This window comes from Marmota monax, unplaced genomic scaffold (assembly GCF_021218885.2).
Source record: "Marmota monax isolate L192 unplaced genomic scaffold, Marmota_monax_Labrador192_F-V1.1 WCK01_AAM20220418_F8-fsc00115, whole genome shotgun sequence".
NCBI classification, from domain to species: domain Eukaryota; kingdom Metazoa; phylum Chordata; class Mammalia; order Rodentia; family Sciuridae; genus Marmota; species Marmota monax.
In genome coordinates, this window is record NW_026694419.1 from 3,068,656 (window position 1) to 3,091,347 (window position 22,692).

At 35.7% G+C, this 22,692-nt stretch overlaps 1 protein-coding gene and 1 pseudogene across 1 annotated transcript in view; one reads left to right on the forward strand and one right to left on the reverse strand.

Moving 5' to 3' along the window:
* Mrps28 (mitochondrial ribosomal protein S28) overlaps positions 1–22,692 on the forward strand; it is a 112,461-nt gene that overhangs the window by 11,005 nt on the left and 78,764 nt on the right. Inside the window, exon 2 of the mRNA XM_046468229.2 lies at positions 15,069–15,250. Coding sequence (XP_046324185.1) covers positions 15,069–15,250 — 182 coding nt within the window. The remainder of the gene's footprint in view (positions 1–15,068; positions 15,251–22,692) is intronic.
* The window catches only part of LOC124109577 (small ribosomal subunit protein eS8-like), a 34,597-nt pseudogene continuing 27,735 nt past the window's right edge, over positions 15,831–22,692 (reverse strand).

Consider the following 22,692-nt stretch of genomic DNA (forward strand, 5'->3'; position numbering starts at 1 on the left):
CTTATATGACATTCTTGGAATGACAGATTTATAGAGATGGAAAACAGATTAGAATGGAATAGGTATGTAGATGGGAGTTTGAGAGGTATAAAAGGACACACAGGGAAGGGATCTTATGTCAGTGGAACTGTTCTGTATCTTGACTGTGGTAATAAATAGGAACCAGTACATATGATAAAATCTCATAGAACCAGATACATGCATGTAAACAATTACAGGTCAAACGAGTGAAATCTGAACAAGACCTTTGGACTGTATCAGTGTTGATTTCATTTCCTAGTTGTGATAGTCTTGCAAGATGTTATCACTGAGGGTAAGTGGTAAGTGGGTCTCTGTATATTATTTATTACAACTGCATGCAAATTTACAAGGATTTCAAAAGAGAAAGTTTAATTAAATATAAAAGGATCATTTCATTAGGCTGTCAGGCCCAACACAGGTAAGACCAATGAATTTAATAAGCAATAAACCTATTACCCTATACTATTTCCTACAAAATGATTCTTTGGTGACAAGCACTGTCATATGGAATGCCTTGTCAATGAATAGAGCATTATATACATTCAGAAATGTATATAATGCTCTATTCATAGATGTGTTTTGGTAGAATCTTTTGGACAAGTAAGACAAGTCTATATTCAGAGTGCCTATTTCCAGTGATAATATGTTGTTATTTTTTTCTCTACATAAAATGATTGAATGTAATCAACTTGCCACCAGGGAATGATGCTATATTGGTATCTTAGCATTGGTCTCTGCTGTTGGCAGATTAGTAATTTAGTGGAGATTGTAACCGTATCAACATGGGTGAGTAAAAGTCAGTGTTCCTGAATTCATTCATAGTCTCCATCTCAACTATAGAAGGACCTACCACTTTGGTGACATTCTTACATGACTAGTAGTCTGAGGTATGTTGAGATACCCCTTTTATCCCTGAGACAGAAGCATATCCCTGTTGCCAGAGTCACTTTGTTCTTGAACCTATTTGGGAGGGGCAGGAGTAGCTGGGGAAGGAGGTTGACAGGCATTCAGGGGACTGGTTGTCTTGTCCACCTGAGAAATAAGATTCTTTGATGAAGAGGTCATTCACATGTAACTTACTATGGTCTGACTGTGGTTTGTCTCTCAAGGGTTCATGTACTGAATGCTTGGTTCTCAGTGTGGTGATGTGAGAGGTGGTAGGGTCTTTAAGAGGTGGAGTCTAGTGCTGGGAGATTAGCTCATTGGGAGTGCTGCCCTCAGAAGTAATTGGTATAATTCTTATGGAACCCCATTTAGTTCTCATGAGAGGTTGTTAGAAGAGAGCAAGTCTGACCCCTGAATTGCATTTTGGCTTCTTTTCTTGCCATGTGATCTCTCCTTATCAGATACACTCCGACCATGATACCATCTGGCATGATGAGACATAGTTATGGGGGCCCACATCAAAACAGTACCATGCTATTTGAACTTTCACACTCCACAACTGTGAGTTAAATAAACTTCCTTCTTTATAAAGTAACCAACTTTGAGTATTTTCTTAAAGCAATGAAACATAGACTCACACAGACTTATTTATGTTTTTACTCTGTGCCTATTCAGAGTACCTCCCATCCCAACCCCAATACTGGAGAATGAACCCAGTGGCACTCTACTACTGAGCTTCATCCTCAGCCCTTTTTATTTTTTATTGTAAGACAGGGTCTCTCTAAGTTGTCCAGACTGGCCTTGAACTTGGCGATCCTTCTGCCTTAGCCTTCCAAGTAACTGGGATTACAGGTGTGCACCACCACACCCAACTTCTGTGCCTATTCAGAGAGCTCAAAACCTTGTCATCTATTTTTTGGTCAGGTTTTTTAAAACACCTAGCCATCAGCAAAATCATTCACCATTTTCCATAATAAATACAAGCTATCTCTCTTTCTGGGCAAAATGATCATTTGCATGTATTGTTCAGGGAGCTGCTACTTTAACACTGTCCTTCAATGCCCCCTGGTTCTATATAATCAGCCACCTATAGAGGGCTGTCAAAGACTCCTTCTCCAGTTTCATTTGCCACAGATTCTCCCAAGCACCACTATAGCTCAAGAAGTAGAATAGCTGGCCTGAGAGCCTGGACCTGTTGCAGAGTCTTATCTCCTTCTGGGATCCTGTCAAAACTGGCAGCTTTTGGGATTCTTGGTAAAAGGATTAGAAAAATGTGTCTAAATAATAATGTATTTGTTGCTTACAAAGTTTAAAAAGAATTACTAAGCATTGTGCTCTTTTCTTTTTAGTAAGAAGGGGTGTCTTTACATGTTCTAGACCACTAACCCTTAGGAATTTCACCAAGGTGGGATTTATTGTCATCTGTCATTCATGTGTCTTACCATGTATTGCTGCTTAGAGGTTCCATCAACAAGTGTAGTGGACCAGCGTGTTGTCCAATGGAATGGAGTGGCAATCACAGTTCCTACAGATTAGACCATAACATAGAGCTAGAGAATTGATATAACCTTGAGATAACATGGGCTTTACTAGCAGTTTAGATAAAGAAAGCATTGTCAGGTCAATAATTGCATCCCAGAGGCTGAGGTATATTTAATTTGTTCCAGCCTTGAAACCACTTCTAGTGCCATGGCAGCTACAAGTGGATTTATCACCTGATTAAGTTTATGATAATGAATTGTCATTCTCTGAGACCCATCTGTTTGCTGCAAGGTCAAATAGGCAAGTTGAAGGGGAATGTTGTAGGAATCAGTATCTCCAAGTCCTTCATGGTGGCACAAATTGCTACAGTCCTTCCAGGATTACTTTAATTTGCTTTTTTGGTAAAGTGGAACAAGGGCAAGTTCTAGTATCTTGCACTTGTTCTTCTCTAGTTTAATAGCCATTATTCCATAAGTCATGGGACCAATGAGGGTTGCCTAGTACCTATTTGTTGCCTAGTACCTATTCCAGTTGTCTTCTGGACTGTAGAATAACCACAGCATGGGTACATGGGATGGACTTGAGCTATAATGCTATTGAGTATGTGAACTCTGTAAGCCCCTGTTCTGGTTCTCTAAGAAGCAGTCAGGGGGCTGGGATTGTGGCTCAGTGGTAGAGCACTTGCCTAGCATGTATGATTTATCATATATGATAAATGGAGTGGCAATCACAGTTCCTACAGATTAGACCATAACATAGAGCTAGAGAATTGTTGTAACCATATATAAATAAATGAGTAAAGTAAAGGTCCATCAATATCTAAAAAACTATTTAAAAAAAGAAGCAGAGTCAGTTCAGATAATCTCTGAAAAGTCTGATTTTTTCCCCTTCCTCTATGAACAGTCACCTAGGTAAATAGCCATAACACCCCTGGGAAAGAAGATTGGTAATAAAAGTTTTTGACTCTTGGTGAAAGGAGTATCTAGAGATCCTCCCAGGTAACATGCTAAGGGGCAGGTGAATAGGTCAGAAATAATAAATCCATTCCAACATTCCATTCCCTCTAAGCCTTTTAGATGCCTTCCTTTATCCTTAGAAAGTTCTGGTATTTCAGTTTTATTTAGTGTAGTCTAAATGGGTCCAGGTTTCATTCAATCAACTGGGTGAACTCTTAAAAGCTATTCCTACTCACCTGAGCTAACACCGTGTCTAGAACATCTGCTTAGCAAGCTTGTAATAATAAATTTTGATTTCAGGCAAGATTGTTTTTCCTCTCACCATGATACCAAACTCTCAGGCTCCATTTCCACACTTATCCCCAATTTCTGTTGATGTAAGTTGGCAAAATCATGCAATCATTTTGTGTACATTGTACGTCCACATGGACTATACTTTTTATCTTACCCATGATAGTTTGCTGAGAACTTGAGTTTGTTTAAAGGTCTGGGACAGTTTTGTCTGATAAAACATTTTTGTGATGATGGGAATATCCTATAACATGCTATCCATATGTAGTTTTTGTGTATTTAAAATGTGGCCAGTGCAATGGAGGAAATGAATTTTAAATTTTATTTATTTTAATTTGAAATTAGAGTGAAGTGTCCACATATGTCTAGTGGATACCATGTTGAACAATGCAGGTCTAGAAACAACAACAAGTCATAGAGATGGATGTTTAGGAGGATCAGTTGTCCTTTGTAAGTACCTTCAGGGTCGACCGTTGCAGGTTCTTCAGGTAAGGAGAGACTGAGTTCCTGAAATGGAGATGGAGGGACTTCTTTTATTGGCAGAGAACACTCAGTAGAATTTAGGGGTTTAAGCATATACCATCCCATTTCAGTTTTCAGAATCTACTGCTTTCCTAATTGATACTCTAATATTAGAGAATCTGAAAAGATGGGAATATGATTTGTATTGTCTTTCAGCTATCTGCAGAATTAGACTGTGAATTTGTTTTTTAGAAAACTCAATCATGACTAAATAAGATAAAGGTTTCTTTTTGGACTGTCATAGATACTTTGAAATTCCTTATGTTGACCTTTTATCTGGGAATTTTTAGCATCCAACAAACAACACTTTTATATTTCAGTATTTTGATCTAATTGATATGCGACAGAAAATGCTTGCTTACCACAAAGCCTTGATTTCTGTGGGTACTTGGTTATAGATGTCTCCAGGTGCTACACCACACACTGCTACATGTACCTGCTTTGCCACCATACACTGTGGGTTCCCCTTATCACTAGAAATGGAATCAGCTGATGCTTTTAAGCAGAATCAATTTGGACCACCGACCCTGAATAACCCAGAATTTTTTTCTGACAGCCCACATTAAGGTTCTTTTCCTCTGAAACAGTTTTGGTATCTCATCTCATATTCACAGCCTTGCTCTAGGGACTTAAATTTAGTGTCTATTTATGAGCCTGTTCCTGTCCTGGACATTTTTCCCAGATGTTATTTGTCTTGCCCCTGTATTTTTATGTGCAGGTTGAATAAGAGTTAGAAGAAGGCACCAGTAGCATTTTTATATCAGATCTCTCAAAACACTTTTTACAGTAGCCTCTTATATAACACATTTCCCAAAGAATTTTTTTGCCTAGTGTGGTTGTTGAACGTTGAAATGTGGGTGTTAGATGGTGCCATAGATGGGATAAAAATCGATTACTAGAAGGTTGTTTATAAAATACAATATAGGCCAATTGTATTTTTTGCCTTTTAGGAACTGAGTTTACATATTTATATAGCTTCTTCTTTTTGTTTTTAGTAGTAAACAAGACACATACCTGTTTTCATCTTGAAATATAGCAAAAAAGTTAAAATTTTAAGAATAAAATTTAAACTTAAATATAATGTTATTAAAGAAACTGTGTAGCACTGATTGAGTTATGTAAGACCTGAGAGCACATCTAGTTTTGGAAATGTTCTATTTCCTACAATAGTTAGAAGTAAGATTCCATATGTCTACCTGAGAGAGAGAGAACACCTAATTTCCTCTTGTAACTATGTTTCCCTATATCTAATAATTATTCTTCTGCTACTATAAAATCTCTTCATTCCAAAGTTTTTGAAATTTTTCAATCATGCTTCTTCATTAAGAGATTTTTGAGGACTTGTTCAGGTATTTACTTTAAAAATATATATTTTTGTGAACAGTCGCCACTTTAACCTTTCCTGTAACTATTTATTGCCTTCTTGATAAATCTTTATAACCTCACTTCTCTTCTGACTTTCCTTAATGTAGGATGTGAGGGGTCTCTAAGAGTAGAAAAGGTTCTTTCTTCTCAGTAACATTTTAAACTCCTGTTTTATTGGAAATGCTTTAAAAAGCCTCCTTAATAGAAATTTTCTCTTTCAATTTTTTCTTTAGCATTAGCTCACAGCTTTTTTCTTTTTCTGTATGTATTTACCATCTTAATTGACTTCAGCATCTCCATTGATGATTTTACCAGTACTTTGACTAGATAGGTTTTTATTATATTTAGATCCTACAACCTTATTGTAAACCTTATTAGTTCCAAGAGTTCTTTTGTTGTTGTGGTTGATTTCCTTTTGTCAAAAAAATTTCTATATCTACATCTGTGTGTGCGTGTGTGTGTATATATATGTGTGTATATATATGTATGTGTATGTAATATGTAAATAATATGTATACAATCGTGTCATTGGCAAAGGAAAGATTTCTTCTCAATATATATACCTTTCATTTGTGGGATTGGTTTTTATTTTTTGGTCTTATTGCATTAGCTAGAACTTCCAGTATGATGCTGAAAAGCCATGTGAGAGGGTATATCTTCCTTACTTCCTGAATTTAGTAGAAAAGCTTCAAGTTTCTCATCAAGTATGATGTTAGCTGTAGGGTTTTGGAGATATTCTTTATCACTTTGAAAAGTTCCTATAACTAGTTTACTGAGAATCTTTAATCATGAATGAATATTGAATTTAGTTGTACTTTTTTTTGCAGTTATTGGCAATTATTGATATGATCATATGATTTTTCTTCTTTAGCCTGTTGATGTGATGGATTACATTAATTGATTTTTGAACTTGTCATAAAACTCACTTTGTATGGTGTTTAATTCTTTTAAGTGTTGTTTGATTTGTTAATATTTTGTTGAAAATCTTTAATTCATATTTATTATGAAACACATTGGTCTGTAATTTTCATTGAAATGTCCTTACATAGTTTTTGTGTTAGGATAATGCTGACCTCATAGGATGAATTAGGAGGTGCTCTCTCTGTTTCTGTCTTCTGAGGGAAATTGTATGTTATTCTAAATGTTTGGTAGATTTCATCAGTGAATTCATTTGGACCTGGTGCTCTCTGTTTTGGAAGGATGTTAATTATTTATTGAACTTCTTTAATAGAAATAGGCCTATTCAGATTGCCTGTTTCTTGTATGAGTTTTGGTGGATTGCGTCTTTCAAGGAATTTGAGTATTTCATTTAGGTTATCAAATTTGTAGGCATAGAGTTCTTTATTAGTATTTTAATGTCCATGAACTCTGTAGTAATATCGCTCTTTTCATATCTTACACGTGGTTTTTCTTGGCATGGTTTTGGTACTATCTACAGTTTTAGGCATCCAGTGAGGGTCTTGGAACATAGTTGTCATGGATGAAGGGGGCTATTATATTAGTAGTTTGTGTCTTCTCTCTCTTTATCTTGGTTAACCTGACTGGAAGCTTATCAAATTTATTGATCTTTTTAAAGAACCAGTTTTTGGCTTTGTTGATTATCTGTACTGATTTCCTGTTTTTAGTTTCATTGCTTTTTGCCTCAATTTACATTTTTTCTTGTTTGCTTTGGGTACAGTTAGCTTTTCCTTTTCTGTTTTGTTAAGGTGAAAGTTTAGGTGATCGATTTCAGAGCTTTCTTCTTTTCTAATATATGCATTCATTACCATAAAATTCTCTCTAAACACTGCTTTCACTGTATCCCACAAATTTTGATAAGTTCCATTTTCATTTAGTTGAAAGTATTTTTTAATTTCTCTTGAAATTTCTTCTTTCTCTCAGATGTTAAGAAGTATAAGTATGTAGTATATTTTCCAAGTATTTTGAGACTTTGAGACTTTTGAGCTAAATTTCTGTTATTATTTCTAGTTTAATTCCATTGTTATCTGAGAGCAGACATTGTATGATTTTTAAACTCCAAAATTTAATGTGTGTTTTATGATCTAGAATATGACCTAATTTGGTGACTGTTCCAAGTGAGCTTGAGAAGAATATGTATTCTGTTGTTGTAGGATTAAACAGTCTATAAATGTCCATTATATCCAATTGATTGATGGTGGTGTTGAATTCAACCGTATCCTTATTGATTTTTATGCCTGCTGGCTCTATCCATTTCTAGTGGGGGAGCGGTGTTAAGTCTCCATTTGTAATAGTGAATTTGTTCATTTTTCCTTGGGGTTCTATTGGTTTTTGCCTCATATGTTTTGGCTTTCTTTCTTAAGTGCACCCATATTAATGATTCTTATGTATTCTTGGAGAATTGATCCCTTTATTATTAATGAGTTTCTTATCATGAACAAACTGTTTTCTAGTCTATTAAGAATAAGAAAAATAAAAGTTTTTATTTTATTTGCACTATTCCTTCTCTAATGCTCTTTTTTTTGTTTGTTTATGTAGATCCAAGTTTCTGACCTTTATGTAATTTTTCTTCTCTCAAAATAATTTCTTTTAATATTTCTTACAAAGGCTACTGGCAAAATATTCCATCAGTGTTTGAGAAAATCTTAGGTATTTCATTTCCCTCTGTTTTTGTATGAATGGTTACTGAGAAGTTATAAGTAGTTCTTACCTTTATCCCTTTATTGGTAAGGTGGGTTTTTTTGTTTTTGTTTTTATTTTTGCCTCTGGTTTCTTTCAAGATTTTTTTTTTCTTAATCTTTGACTTTCTCTAGTTTGAAAATTATATGGTCCAGTGTTTTTGACATTTATCCTGCTTTGTGTCCTCTGAGCTTCCTGGAACTGTGGTTGGTGTTTGATACTAATTTAGGGAAATTCCTGGTCATTATTATTTCAAATACTTCCATGCCTTCTCTCTCCCCCCCCCTCCCCCTCTCTCTCCCTCTCTCTCTCTCTCTCTCTCTCCTTCTGGAATTCTCATTATGTTTATCTTATACCTTTTGTAGTTGTCCCAGAGTTCTTGGATATTCTGTCCACCACCCCATCTTTTTTCTCTTTATTTTTTAAAGACTTGGCTATTTCTATTGAGATATTTTTAAGGACAGAGATTCTTTCCTCAGGTGTCCTGAGTAACAAAAGCCTATCAGAGGCATTCTTCATTTCTGTTATAGTGTTTTTGATCTCTGGCATGTCGATTTTGGTACTTTCCAAGCCATTTCAATCTTTTTGAGCTTGCATGCTGTTTTTGTTACAGCAACTCTGAACATTAGAGCCCTTAGCATCTTTAGCATAGTTGTTTTAGATTTCTGGTTTAAAAATTCCAACATTGCTTTCATATCTGAGTCTGTCTCTTACTGCATGTTTTTGCTTTTGTTTTTGGTGTTTTTTTTTTTTTGCTTTTTGATATGTCTTATAATTTTTCTTAATGGCTGCACATGATATATTGGGTAAAAGGAATCACTTTATATAAACATTAGTTATATGAGGATAAGAGGAAATGTTCTACAGCCGTATGAATAGGTCTCAATCTTTTAATAAGCCTGTGCCTTTGGGCTGTCAACTTCACTTGTGCTTTTTGGGCTCACCCCTGCCTCCATGGGACAGGTGCTTAAAGCCTGCTGGAGCTGGGTATTTCCCTTCCTCCAGGTTAGGCTCTGATAAAACCCCAGCAAGTCAGATTCTGGTTAGTTTCTCCTGAGGATATACCTTGTTGATCAGAACAGAAGCTCTGGTGTATTTCAGAATTATTTTTGTTCTATCCTCTCCCCTTGCCTGAAGCACAAAGGGATTTTTCTTATATCTTTAATGTGAGAACCAAGTTAAACTCTTGGAAATTAAACTCACAAAAGTGTGGGAGCACCCAGTGACTGAGTCCCTCTGGAGTTTTTATCTCCCAGACTTGTCCACTCTGAGCCTCCACCAATTCATCAGTTTAGTTCACATTTTCCTACATTGGCATTGGTTCCTACAGAGATTTGGGGCTTTGACCAACAGTTCAGTTCTCTATATTTTGCTATTTGAGGAGTAACAGTTTGCCCTGTGACTCCCACCTTTTCCATGTATTTAAAGGCATTGTTATTTTCTTCAGTTTGTTCATCTTTTTACCTGTTAGGAAGAAGTGACAACTTCTAGTTTCTTACATTCAGCACCAGAAACCAGAAGTCACCACACAGTTTTTTAGTATCATATTTTAAGACCTTTATTTCCACTTTCCTTCACTTGTAGATATGTGGTAATTTGCATATTATTATCACTTAGAACTATCTTATGTTCAAGTTCTCAAACGTCTGAGCTCTTTCTTGGATCACAGTTTTATCATTATCATGTTCACTAGTCCCTTAATCTCACCTTTCACCACCAGTCTATCAACTTTTATCTGGTCCTATCTTACTTCATACTGACTAGAGTCACTTGACAGCCATTCGGATGTCCTGGAATCTCACTCCTTAATCTTTTTTGCCTTGCCTGCCACCCTAGAACTCCCTAATGTAACTTAAATTGTTCTGCTGTTTGCTGCTGGTTCTCTTAGTCCAGGAATTTTAACCTTGATATTAGTGACAGCTGGAGCAGATAATTCTTTGTTGTGGGAAGCTGTTGTGTGCACTGTTGGATTTTTAGTGGCACCCTGGCCTCTCTGCAGTAGCATCTCCAGTCATAACAATCAAACATATTTCCAAACATCGCCAGATGTCTCCCGTGGGGCAAAAATTATCCCCTTTGAAAAATATTAGGTTAATCAATGAAATTTTATGGTGGCTAATTCTAGAAAGATTTGGCTAATTTTTTAAAAAGCTAAATTTGGGGGACTGCTTCCTTTAGACATCATTCAAGTGGCTTACATGTGGCCATGCATCTATTTCATCCTCACAACAACACTGAACTCTGGGTACTATAATTATTAATCACAGTGTATAAGGCGATACCTTGTGGAGCAGCACAGAGGCACAGTGCATTGCTTCATCCACAGGGCTGCTCAGTGGTAGAGCCCAGATGTGAAGCATGTGTCTGGATTTCAGAGCCTGCCTTCAGGAGCCTCCAGTGCTAGTCCTCACTAACAACTGCACAGCTGTCGTTTTAATTCTTTATTGTTTTTTAATGTTATCTATTATTGCATAATAGAATATCCCAAACTTAGTTCTCCTTTGGACAATTTGTTCAAAAAAGTTTTTAGAGAAGAGGGAAGATATTTATTTTTGCTAGGGCAATAAATGCCTGCTTACCAGGTACTGTGCACTTGAGATATTTTGTGCTTAACAGAGATTGGCTGTACTATCTCTGTTTTTAATGTAATTATTTCTCTTGTTTTCATCTGGTCTTCTCATCGTAGCCTTCTATTATTCCTGGTGTCACTAACCCAACATCTTCATGAAATTCTTCAGGATAGATGATAGATTGACTTTTTTTTAATTTTTTTTTTTTTTTTTTTTTTTTTTAGTGCTCAAACCGAGGGCCACATGCTAGGCAAGTGCTGTGCCACATCCCCTTAAGATTTTTTTTTTTTTAAATCTATTTATTGACTACTTTAGTCTAATAGGATTTGAGTTTCCTAGAATTTCTGTTATTCTGCCATACTATATCCTTCATTTTAAGTTTTTATATGATGTCTCTGTCTACTTTCTGTATCTTGTGACAATTTTGTTGAATAACAGGTATGGTCTTTGTATTCATTAGTTGGATTGGGCAGTGTTTCATGTTTCTTTTAGTGCTAATAATCTCTGATTACAACCTGTATAGTTTGTGCCTTCATATGCATGATAGTTATAATATGTATGTACACTTAACGTAATAAAGTAATGCATATTCTTTTGTAGTCTAGATTTTCTGTAATCAATAATATAAAGAAGAAAATAGTTCTATACATAAATTATTACAGTTAGCATATGGCATATTTCCTTAGAGGGATTATCTATATAATATCACTAAACATACATAAATATTTGTAGAAATATGTACACTGGTGGGTTTTTGTTTGTTTGTTTGTTTGTTTTTTGCAATGCTGAGGATTGAACCCAGGGTTTAGTGAATGCTAGGCAAGGACTCTTTCACTGAGCTACATTCCCAACCCTATCGTGTTTTCTTAAACTATCTACCAGATAGTCTGTGTTCCCTAAAATCTCATATAGGTTTATGTAAAAACCCTAATATGTAACAAGTAAACTTACTCTCTTACTCTGCTGCACCCCACCCCATTTCTTAATACTCCTCAATTGGATATCAAGTCCTTGTTTTACTATTTGGAAAATATCTCTATTTCCATTCTTTTGTTTTCCTGTGGCCACAGCTGGGTTCAATAAAGGCCCTTTATCATCTCTATCCAGGCTACTTGAAGGATCGAGAAGCTTCTCAACCATTGACCCTCTTTCCAATTTTTCTTTTCCTCCCTCAAATTCACCTTTCATGCTGTTGCCAAAGTTTTTTATTTTTGGTTCTGGGGATTGAACCCACGGGGCTCTACCACTGAGCCAGGTCCCCAGCCCTTTTTTATATTCTGTTTAGAAATAGCATCTCACTAAGTTGCTGAGGGTCTTGGTAAGTCACTAGACTGGCCTTGAACTTGTGAGACTCCTGCCTCAGACTCCTGACCTGCTGGGATTACAGGTTTGCACCACTGCTACCGGCCAAGGCTTTCTTTTTAAAACAAAGGATAAGTGCTGTCACCCCATTGGTGACAAACCTCTTTTGACTCCCCATTTCTTATAGGATTTTTAACTCAGCCTGGAATAAAAAAGACTCTTTACAATTGAAGTATGAGTAGCGATTACTTTCAGCAACTATTTGGATCCTATGCTCTGTAGTAATACTGGTTTAACTCTATGTTTCCCTAACATTGCACATATTTACAAACAAGGCCCAGAATACAGACAAGAGCCAGAAGAGAGGCAAGTGCTCACCACTCAATGTATGTTTGATGAATGAATGATTAAAAGTGGTACTGTTTCTTTTATCTGTAATCCCTGTACCTTTCCCCTTCCTATCTAAACATTCCTGTTCAACTTCAAAGTGAGAAAATTATAGCAGAATAACAGGAAATCTGAGCTCTATACCAATTTTTAAAGGAAACAATCAACTCTGGTTACCTGCTTTACTTCTGAGACAACTTTTTTGGTAACATTTTCCATAACCTGGATGTAGGTTATGATACAGACCCAACATTAGATTAGGTATACCTACCACTTTGGAGTTTGCATCCACAGGAGAGGAGCTAACAATGTTGGTTTAGACACCTAATAAATAGGACTTCCTGTTGTCAACATGTATTGTGGGAGTTGCTACATTTATTATTTTTAGAAGTCACCTGACAAGTAAATGTGTATAGCTGGGCTTGTACCCTAGGAATTCAAAGATGGTTCCACATTATGATTTTTGAAGGAGAGCTTTGTCTGATTGTTAGATAGAGTTTCCAAAAATCAGTGAGCAATAATGAATGTACAGTTTAAAAACAAATTTAGTTGTTAACTAACAAGTATTATGCTTGTAGTAAAATCATTTCACTCACTGGAAATGCTTTTGCCTTCATTGTAAAATGTGATGAAGTAAAAGCAAAAGTAATTGAACAGAAAGCAATAACAAGTTATTTCCAAGTTATTTTATTTTTTGTGGTTTTGGGGATTGAACCTAGGGCCTCATATGCTAGGCAAGTACTCTACTCCCTAACCTTCCCCTTGAATTTAAAGTTGTCTTAAAAAATCATTATTCCTAGTTTTATAAAGTTTATGATGAAATGGGTATTTCACAATGGACTTACTAAAGATCTCAGAATCTTCTTAAATAGTCAAGAATACTTAATTTATTAATGTCTTCTACATTTTCCAGTTTATTATAATATGAGTTTTCAAAAATAGTCCTTGATGATACTCTGTATTTCAATGTTTGGTGATATCTCCTTTTTCTTCTCTAATTTTGTTGAGTTGGGTATTCTCTCTTTTTATTTTGTTTTGGCTAGGAGTTTATTGTTTATCTTTTTGAAAAACCAACTAGATGTTTTGGCTTTCTTTTTCCTGAGGCAGAGGCCATAAACTCATGGTCCATGAGCCAAATTCAATACCTGAGTGTGTTTTGCCTGATTTGTAAAGTGGAAAATTTTTAGTTTCCAATGTATAAGTATTTTAAGATTGGAAATTTTATATTAATGTATGGATTTGGGGTTTCTTGGATAATTAAAACGTGGCAATAACTGGACTTGAATTGTAGCCACAGCTGCAATTGAATAGTGGCTGCACCTTTTAGGCTGGGTACATATTCTTCTGCATATCTAGCTCCTATGTGGCCTGGCATTTGAGTTTGTAATCCTTGAAGTAATACATGCACTAAAATTAAGTCATATTTATAGTTGTGTAGTTTAAAAAGTAAATATGCAATGGTACTTAGTAATTTTCCTTGAGTAACAAATGTAAAAAGTCACTCCAAATACAGGATGTAGGTAGCCGGATCAAATTGTTAATGTTCTTCTGTGATAAACTCTCACAAATAGAAACGTAGTACTTCCCTTAGTTTGTGCCAAAGCATGCACACATCATTCTTTGTGAAAATTAAAGATGAGTAGAAGGTACATCTCTGTGTTCATGGGTTCCTACAAAAGCATGTGTTTGGAAAAAAAATTATAAGAGAAAAAAAAAAAGGAGTAATCAAGTTACATTATATGTTCAGCCATCCCTCAAGTGAGTTGTGTCTGCAAAAAACACTCCTAGAAAGTGAGCAGCACAAAATAGTTGAAAAAGCTATTTTTCTTGTGGGATTTTACTGTTGGAAAAAGAAAGAAATTAAACTCAAGTCATTTAAATTAGTACAAGAACTCATGTTCAGACTGATAATTGTGATAAAGGGTCCTTAGGTGTTTTTATCTGAATATATATTTGAATTTGTACTAAATACATAGTCCTTCTCACCAAACCTGAATCGGATGTCAGTACTAGGAATAGTCAGTGGTCTCTTTGGATGCCCTCCTCACCTTCAGATTCTGACACACCCCAGGCCCCTATTCTAGGATACTTGATATGCAGACTCCCCTCTGTTGTTTACCTGCCTGGGCTTTTGAGACTCACACTGGCTCACCTCATCCCTCCATCACCTGCCAAGTGCAGGTGTCTACTTTTCACTGGTTCATCTTCAGGAAGGAAAAGGAAGAAGAGCAAGTTGAAAAGTTGAAGAGCATAACTAGCTTCCCCTCCCCCCCCAGTGGACACAACATCTTTATTTTATTTTATTTTTATTAGTTACACATGACAGTACAATGATCTTGACAATTCATACATTTGAATCAAATGAGGTATAATTTCTCATTTTTCTGATTGTACAGGTTGCAGAATCACATTGGTCATACAGTCACCTTTATACATACAGCAATAATAATGTCTATTTTATTCTGCTGCAGGGCAGCAGAATAACTAGCTTTTAAAAGCAAAATTTCACTTATATTCATCTATTATTGCTACAAAATGTAAATGTAGAACAAGCTGGCTTTTAAAAATCTCCCTGTAAGACTTCATTATACTTGCCATATTGTGTCTCATGTTGAATCTTATGTATATAAATATCTCTTTTCATATTTAGGAGTCTCAGAAAAATGTGGAATCCTTCGCATCCATGCTGAGACACTCTCCTCTGACACAGATGGGGCCTGCCAAGGATAAATTGGTCATTGGACGGATCTTTCATGTTGTGGAGAATGATCTTTACATAGATTTTGGTGGCAAGTTTCATTGTGTATGTAAAAGACCAGAAGTGGATGGAGAGTAAGTAGAATCATTTTCAAGTGCTTTAAGAATGTTCATAAAAGTAGAAGTACCTCAAAATTATTGTTTGATGTAGGTGATTTAAAAAGACAGACAGTATATTTATTTCTCTTGGTAATGCTATTAGAAGAAAAGTCAGAAGTGCTTAAGATATATTTGTTAGTCATATTCAGTCATATTCATATCTTATCAAAGCAATGATAACATTTGGGAAGAAGGTATGAATGTTCATCCCGGTAACAAACCATTTCATACCATAAAATTAAAACAAACTTTGTAGTAGTATATGCTCATGAGGCCCTTTTTCCTGTAAACTTTTTTTTTGCTTCTATTATTCCATAATCTCTTTCCACTTCTAAGGGAAACCTCCCCCTGTTGCTTCTTCACTGATGCTCCTTTCTCTTACCCTACCAAATTCTGATGCTTTATCATTTTTTTAAATTATTCTCCATTTCTTTTTCCAGATTATTATTTTTCCTATTATAATTATATTAGTAGAATTAGTTGTATTTGTAGTCTGTACTGATGAAGATATTTCTAAATATAAATATACAATGGGGAAAGCACTAAGATGGGAGATCTAGGAGTAGCATGTCAAGGTTAAAGGAAATGTTGAACTAAGATTCTAAAAGGGAAAACAACAGTAAACAAGATAGAAATGACTACTTCTCAACAATTTTTAATGTGAAAACTTTTTAGATTTTCATATTTCTGGTATCAGAATGCATCTTACAGTTGATGGTATATCAATTTCATTGATAATGTTTTTTTCTCCTGAATAGTATGTAAAATAATGGTGAATCTAGTAATCAGTAACATGTTAGAATAAATTACAGTAATGAAGAAGGTTATAAGTTTAAGAATGAAATATATTGTAGAAATGAATAAGAAGAGAACCTACTCTGAACGTAACTGAGAATTATGGAATGAATTGTTTCTTCCTGAGAATTTTAGGCATCTAAAGATGTAGATGATAATGGAGCTCACCCAGTGAAGGGTCATAAGCTCATTCTACATTAGTATGAAAAGGACCCAACAAAATTAACAGAATACACATTTCCTCAGATCATTCACAAGTGAGTAAATGTTTAACAATCAGAATTTTTTAAGGGTGGAATAGAATAATAACCACCTGTATTACATGAGCTAAGACAGAAGGGAGGAGGACTCATTTACCTTTCTAGCTTTGATTTTCCTCAGATAGAACTCCAGCTTCTTGCCTTCTAGCACATAACCATCTGCTCGGCTACACTGTGCTGATCTTAATGCAATGCAGGCAAGAAGCTTGCCCTGACTGCTCTCCCAGAAGAGTGTTGATTTTAGCATTTTTCTTCCTTTCATCGTATTTCTTTTGAATTTTCTTTGATCAGTCTTTGTTTAAAATTTCTTCCTCCTCAGAAGTCAGCTTGGCCCCCTTCTTGCAGCCCAGAGGCAGTGTGTAGTGGGACTTGTACCACTGTTAATATGGTGTGCTCTCAATGAGCATGCTGCAGTTCTTCACCAGGGTCTTGGTGTGGACCAGCTCATTACTGGATGCATTGTAGACAACATCAATGATCCTTGTTTTGCTAGTACAACACTCCAGCCTCAAAGCCCATACTTCTTGTTGCCTCCTTGCACTCGGACAGTGTGTACACAGTGGGGTCCAGTCATAGTGTTGGCAGCAGGGTGTCCCAACTCATACTTCTCTTTCTTGTGATAGAGCCTTCTCTTGCCCCCAGTCTTGCAGCACTTGTGCCAGTTGTCCCAGCAGATGCCTATTGCTTGGTGCCCGTTGGAAAGAGGCAATACCAACAATCAGATTTTGAGTTTAAAAAAAAAGACCCAATTTGTTAATTTCTGTGGTATAAATTTTTATCATGGCCAGTTTCAAGTTACTGATGTGATATCACTGAATGCAGGGCTGGGAAGATGTGTGTATAGTGTGCTCTCACAGGCTAATATGAGCCAGCTCCAGGACACCTTTTTCTCTGCTAATCAGATACCAGCTAGTTCTTAGTGAGGTAGGTGGGTAAACCAGCTTATACCTGGGAAAGAAAATGACCTTCTTACACTTCCTGGCATGGGAGGTAATGGTTCGAGCATGGTTTGAATTAGTATGTCCAATAACATACAAGCTCATTCAGAAGTACCAAGACCTAAAGAAATTTATAAGCAGGATATATTCAGTACTATATTATGTATCATGTAGAGTTATTGGAGTAAATTAGTTATTATATGTAAAAAATTAAAATGTGACTGACATGTGGTAAAAAGATACTACAATTGTTGTTATTTTTCTTGTATTATTGAAATCCTGATGACCTAATGATGATATTGGTCAAGAGTTTCCACTGAGGAAGGGTTGGGGGGAGGCAAGTGTGAAGATAATGTGGTCTTAAAATTATCACTCAAGAGAAGCTTCCTAAAGCTGTTGGGTATTGTCAGCAGAAGCTGTAACCAATTATTTTTCATTAATAAAATGATATCAGATGAAATACTATTTTATTTTATGCCAAAAATTCCTCTAGTCTCTAGTTATAACTGATAACATTTTTCACTATGCTACCATGGATGAATTAAAATTCATGGATTCATGGATTCATGAATTCATGGATGAATTCAGTTGCAGTAGCTATCTTATTCTTACAAGTTCACGTAATATGTGGCCAGAGAATCAGGTATTAATTTTATAAAAAGATGGGGGTTTTTTGTTCATTTGTTTGCAGTACTAGGGATTGAATCCAGGGCCTCATGCACGCCAGACAAGTGATCTACCACTGAGCCATATCCCCAACCCCAAAAGACATCTCTGAGATATTTCTCAGCAGAGAGTCAACTGTTTGGATAATTTCATCATAATATCCAAATACCAGCAATATACATATTTCTTTATATTAAAAGATGGAACTTTTTCTACCATTGAGCCACACCCCTAGCCCTATTTTGTATTTTATGTAGAGACATGGTCTCACTGAGTTGCTTAGTGCCTCATTTTTGCTCAGGCTAGCTTTGAATACGAAATCCTCCTGCCTCAGGCTCCTGAGACACCGTATTACAGATGTGTTTCTCTGCACCCAGCTGTCATATTCTTATTTTTTTTTTTGCAGTACCAGGGATTGAACCCATGATCTTGTGGATGCTAGACAAGTACTCTACCACTGAGCTATATCCTCAGCCTTATGTCATATTCTTGAACGTAATATTTCAGAATGCCTTAGGAATCTAGAATTAGGATTTGATTTTTATGTCTTATTTGCTAAATCACAACATTTTAAATATCAGTATTTATTATCAGATCTTTCTCTATTTAGTGCTATAGTATGATTTAAATTTACTTTATGGATAGTATAACTTTAAGTGGTTAAATACGGGAGCCTTGCAACATTTATTAAATCTTAAATTTTTATTGAAAACCATATACATACCATATATGCACATATGGAAGTTACTATATGTTTAAAATCCCCTTTTTAGGGGCTGGAGTTGTGGCTCAGCAGTAGGGCGCTTGTCTCCTATGTGTGAGGCACTGCATTAGATTCCCAGCACCACATATAAATAAACAAATAAAAAATAAAGGTCCATCAACAACTAAAAAATATATTTTAAAAAAAAGAAATCCTCTTTTTAAAATCTGTTTCCCCTCCCCCCAATGAAGCGATCTGTTTAATAAAACTCTTTTGTGGGAATGACTCATGGTAATTTTTTTTCCCTTTTTTGTGGGGGGCGGGCAGGCTGGTGTTGTGGGTTGTGCTCAGGAACAGTCTACCACTCAACTACATCCCCAGGCTTTTTTTCTCTTTCTTATTCTTTTTTTTTTGGAAGACAGGGTCTCTCCAAGTAGTTGAGGCTGGTCTCAAACTTGGATTCCTCCTGCCTCAGCTTCCCGAATCTCTAGGATTAAAGGTGTATGTTACCTGCTGGTCATAATCCTAGTAATTTTGCAAATAAGTTCTCTAGTCTTTGGAGCAGTGACTGTATTATAGTCTTTTGATGTTGTAGAAGAGTTAAATTTCTGCATTTCTGTATTCTATAGTTCTCTCTCAGCTCCTGATTCCATGAAACCACGTGTCCAGTATCCAGTCACCATCCAGAAATACCCACTTAAATTTCCAGAGTACCTGCAAAATCAATACATTCATGAATGAGGATCTTGAAAAGGGAGGAGTCAGAGTGATCTAGAAATAAATTTGTTCATTTGTATGCTCATTCATTCCTTCATTCACTCATTCAAATGTGATTAAAACATATCAATTTGCCAGGCACAATTTTAAGGGTTGGTAAACAAAACAGACTAATTTCCTACCTTCAAGAAATGAATATTCTAATGGGAGAAGGAGGAACAGATAGGAAACAAGTATATAAATCAATTTAAAATATTGGTAATTATAAATATGAAAATGGGGAAAATATGGTGGTAAGGTGCTAATGAATAGAAAATAACAATAGTCAGAAAAGGTCTTTGACCTCCACTTCTGTTGCTATAAGTGTGAAATGCCATCAAAGTACCTTAAAGGGGGGAGGGTGAGAGCGAGAAATGACAAACAGGAGTTAAAGCTTAAGCTCTATTCCTCTCTATCCTGTGGATCAGAAATGTTGTTTCTGATAGTATGTGCAAAGGGATAGTTTCCTTCAGCCAATATTTAATTTGAACCTACACACGTTGCATTTGGGGGAAGGACTTCCTTAGCAAGTTCCTTGTTATTCAGTTTTTACTTATCATGAAATGAAGGTTTATTCTTTTCACAGAGTGTTTACTAAATCTCTTGATTTATATATGTAGAAATATTTAGGTTCTGTTTAAAAACCCTTGTCTAGGTTTCTTGAAGATCTCTGTCACTTACACTTAGAAAATATTGTCAGGCCAGCATATAGTTTTATTTACTTTTTATTTCTACTTGTGTCTAAAACAAAAGTTGTGAGTAGGAACCTACTTTATTCAAATGTTTGCTTATTGTCTCTGTCATTGGTGGGAAAGATGATAGCACTGAAAGGGGAAATAAGGAGATTTGGCTTGACTGTTTCTGTGCTCCCATTTTTTACCCCTACAAGATTAGATTATGTGACTAGATAGACCAGCTTGTTGGGCTGGACATCTCTTGGCATTCTCCCTCCATAATGTCTAATGGCTCAGATTCTGGGAGGCTTCATCCCAGTGATAACAGACCTTCTTATTGTGATACATTTAAAATCACTATAAATGAGATTTAGAAATTTCTATAACTTATTTATCATTTATCAGACTGACCACTTTTTAATTATCCCTTTAGAGAATCATTTTTTCACTTCATTCAGACTTTTGTGTATTGAATATATTCTACTTAGGATAATTTAAAGTAATCAAGTGTAGTTAAAATAACTAAGATTCAATAAAATATCCAGTTTAGTCAGATGTTTTAATTTTTTCATTATTTAAATAAATAAATTTGATGGCATTTCAGATTAGTAGTTGATAAGGATGGGAAACATTTTGGTTACCTGAATAATCTAATTGGCTAAGTAATAGTCTTTTAATAAGCTCTATATTTTTTGTTTTAATATTTGATATTTAAATATTTAAGCTGTATAATTTTTGTTGTAATACTAGTTTTTTTTTTAAAAGAGAGAGAGAGAATTTTTTTTTTAATATTTATTTTTTAGTTATCGGCAGACACAACATCTTTGTTGGTATGTGGTGCTGAGGATCCAACCCGGGCCGCACTCATGCCAGATGAGCGCACTACTGCTTGAGCCACATCCCCAGCCCTGTAATACTAGTTTTGAGGAACTGTTTTCAGCCTTTTCCCCAAACAGCCCTAGAATTTGCAGAAAGATTTCAAAGATTGTACAGAGGTTGGGAAGTAGAGAGAGAATTAGGTTAACTACTTTCAGAGCAGCTTTACATTTATGTGTTTTATTTGGCGGGACATTTCTGTTTAAAGTATGTGGGTAATAGTGGTTTTTTTTCTACTGCAAAAAAATTTAAAGTTTGAAAAGTACTTTTAAAGGAAAAAAATGATTCTAGAACAATATTACATTTTAAATAACATTCAGAATCTAAGCTATAGTATTTAAGTTTGAACAATAGTGATCTAGAATTGCAAAATAGAAATATTATAAGTAATTTCAGAGATTTGGGGGCATGAGTGGGCCCTCATACTTATTAGTTCTGACCTCAAAAGTTTTACCAATTATGTTTTTCTTCCAAATCGAAAACTAAATTTAATGTTTTGGAAAGACTACATTAAGTAGAGGTGTTTTGTTTTGTTAAGCAATTGCTATTGAAGGAAGAAAAGAAAACTATAAATATTGAAAAAAATCAGGGCTGGGGGATTTGGTAGAGTGCTTGCCCAGCATGCCCTGGGTTTGGTCCCTAGCGCCTGTGCGCGCGTGCGCACGCACACACACACACACACACACACACACACACGACTAAAAAGAATATTATGAACATGTGGAAGGTATTGCTTTCCAGATGTCTTTGTGCTCTTGTTCTGCTTTCATGTGAGTGGCCCTGGCAGGCCCAGGTCTTATAGTGTGGGCCTTATTATGTAAGGAATTAGGTGCTGACCTCCAGTGTGTGTGGACCCCAATTCAGAGAAAAGGTATTGGCCTCATTTCAGAATATCCATGCTGATTTGCTGTAAGTTAATGTCTTTATAGTATATGTGTGCCCTTTTCTGTGAATCTTTACTTTGACCTACTTCCATGAACCAATCTAAGTCAGAGGGCTTCTACTGTGATTTAAACAAAGCACTTTTCTTATCATGTGACCTGCCTTCCCTTTAGATAGTTTTTCTTCTGTCATATTAATATAACACACAATTTTACAAAATTTGTCTTAGTGTGAATTAAGATTGCTCTCTTTCCATATTCCATTCTATTTCATTTCATAATCATACCAGTTAGTTTTTTGAAAACCTACATTGGCATTTTATATGTATTGTTTCATTTATAACTTACAAGAAACATAGTAAGTGGACCACATTATTTTCATTCTCCAAATGAAGAAAATGAGTCTCTGAACATAAGTAATGTGTTGCAGTCACACAACTAGAAATTAACAAAGCAGAGATCCAAACCTACTGCTGTATAGATCTGAAGCCCATCGATGTTCTTTTCACCTTACTGTGCTGTTTTCCAAGTCGTCTAACATATATTCATTCAAGTGTCTTAAAAACCTCCTAAAATAGTCTCACTTATGAAGCAGTTTCAGACCAGGGACCCTGAGGTTAAAGTGATAGTGAGATAGGGAGTCCCATGCAGGGCTGTTAAGGAATGATGAGTAGTCCATTTTGAGACTCTGGGTTATGGTGTTCACGGCTGCTGTGTTCTGAATGTTTGTGTCCCCCCAGGATTCATATATTGAAATATAATCATCAGTGTGATGTTTTTAAGAGATGGGCTAATGGGACGCGGTTAGATCATGAGTGATCTGCCTTCATGAATAGGATTGGTGTCCTTAGGAAAGCTGCCTTGGTCCT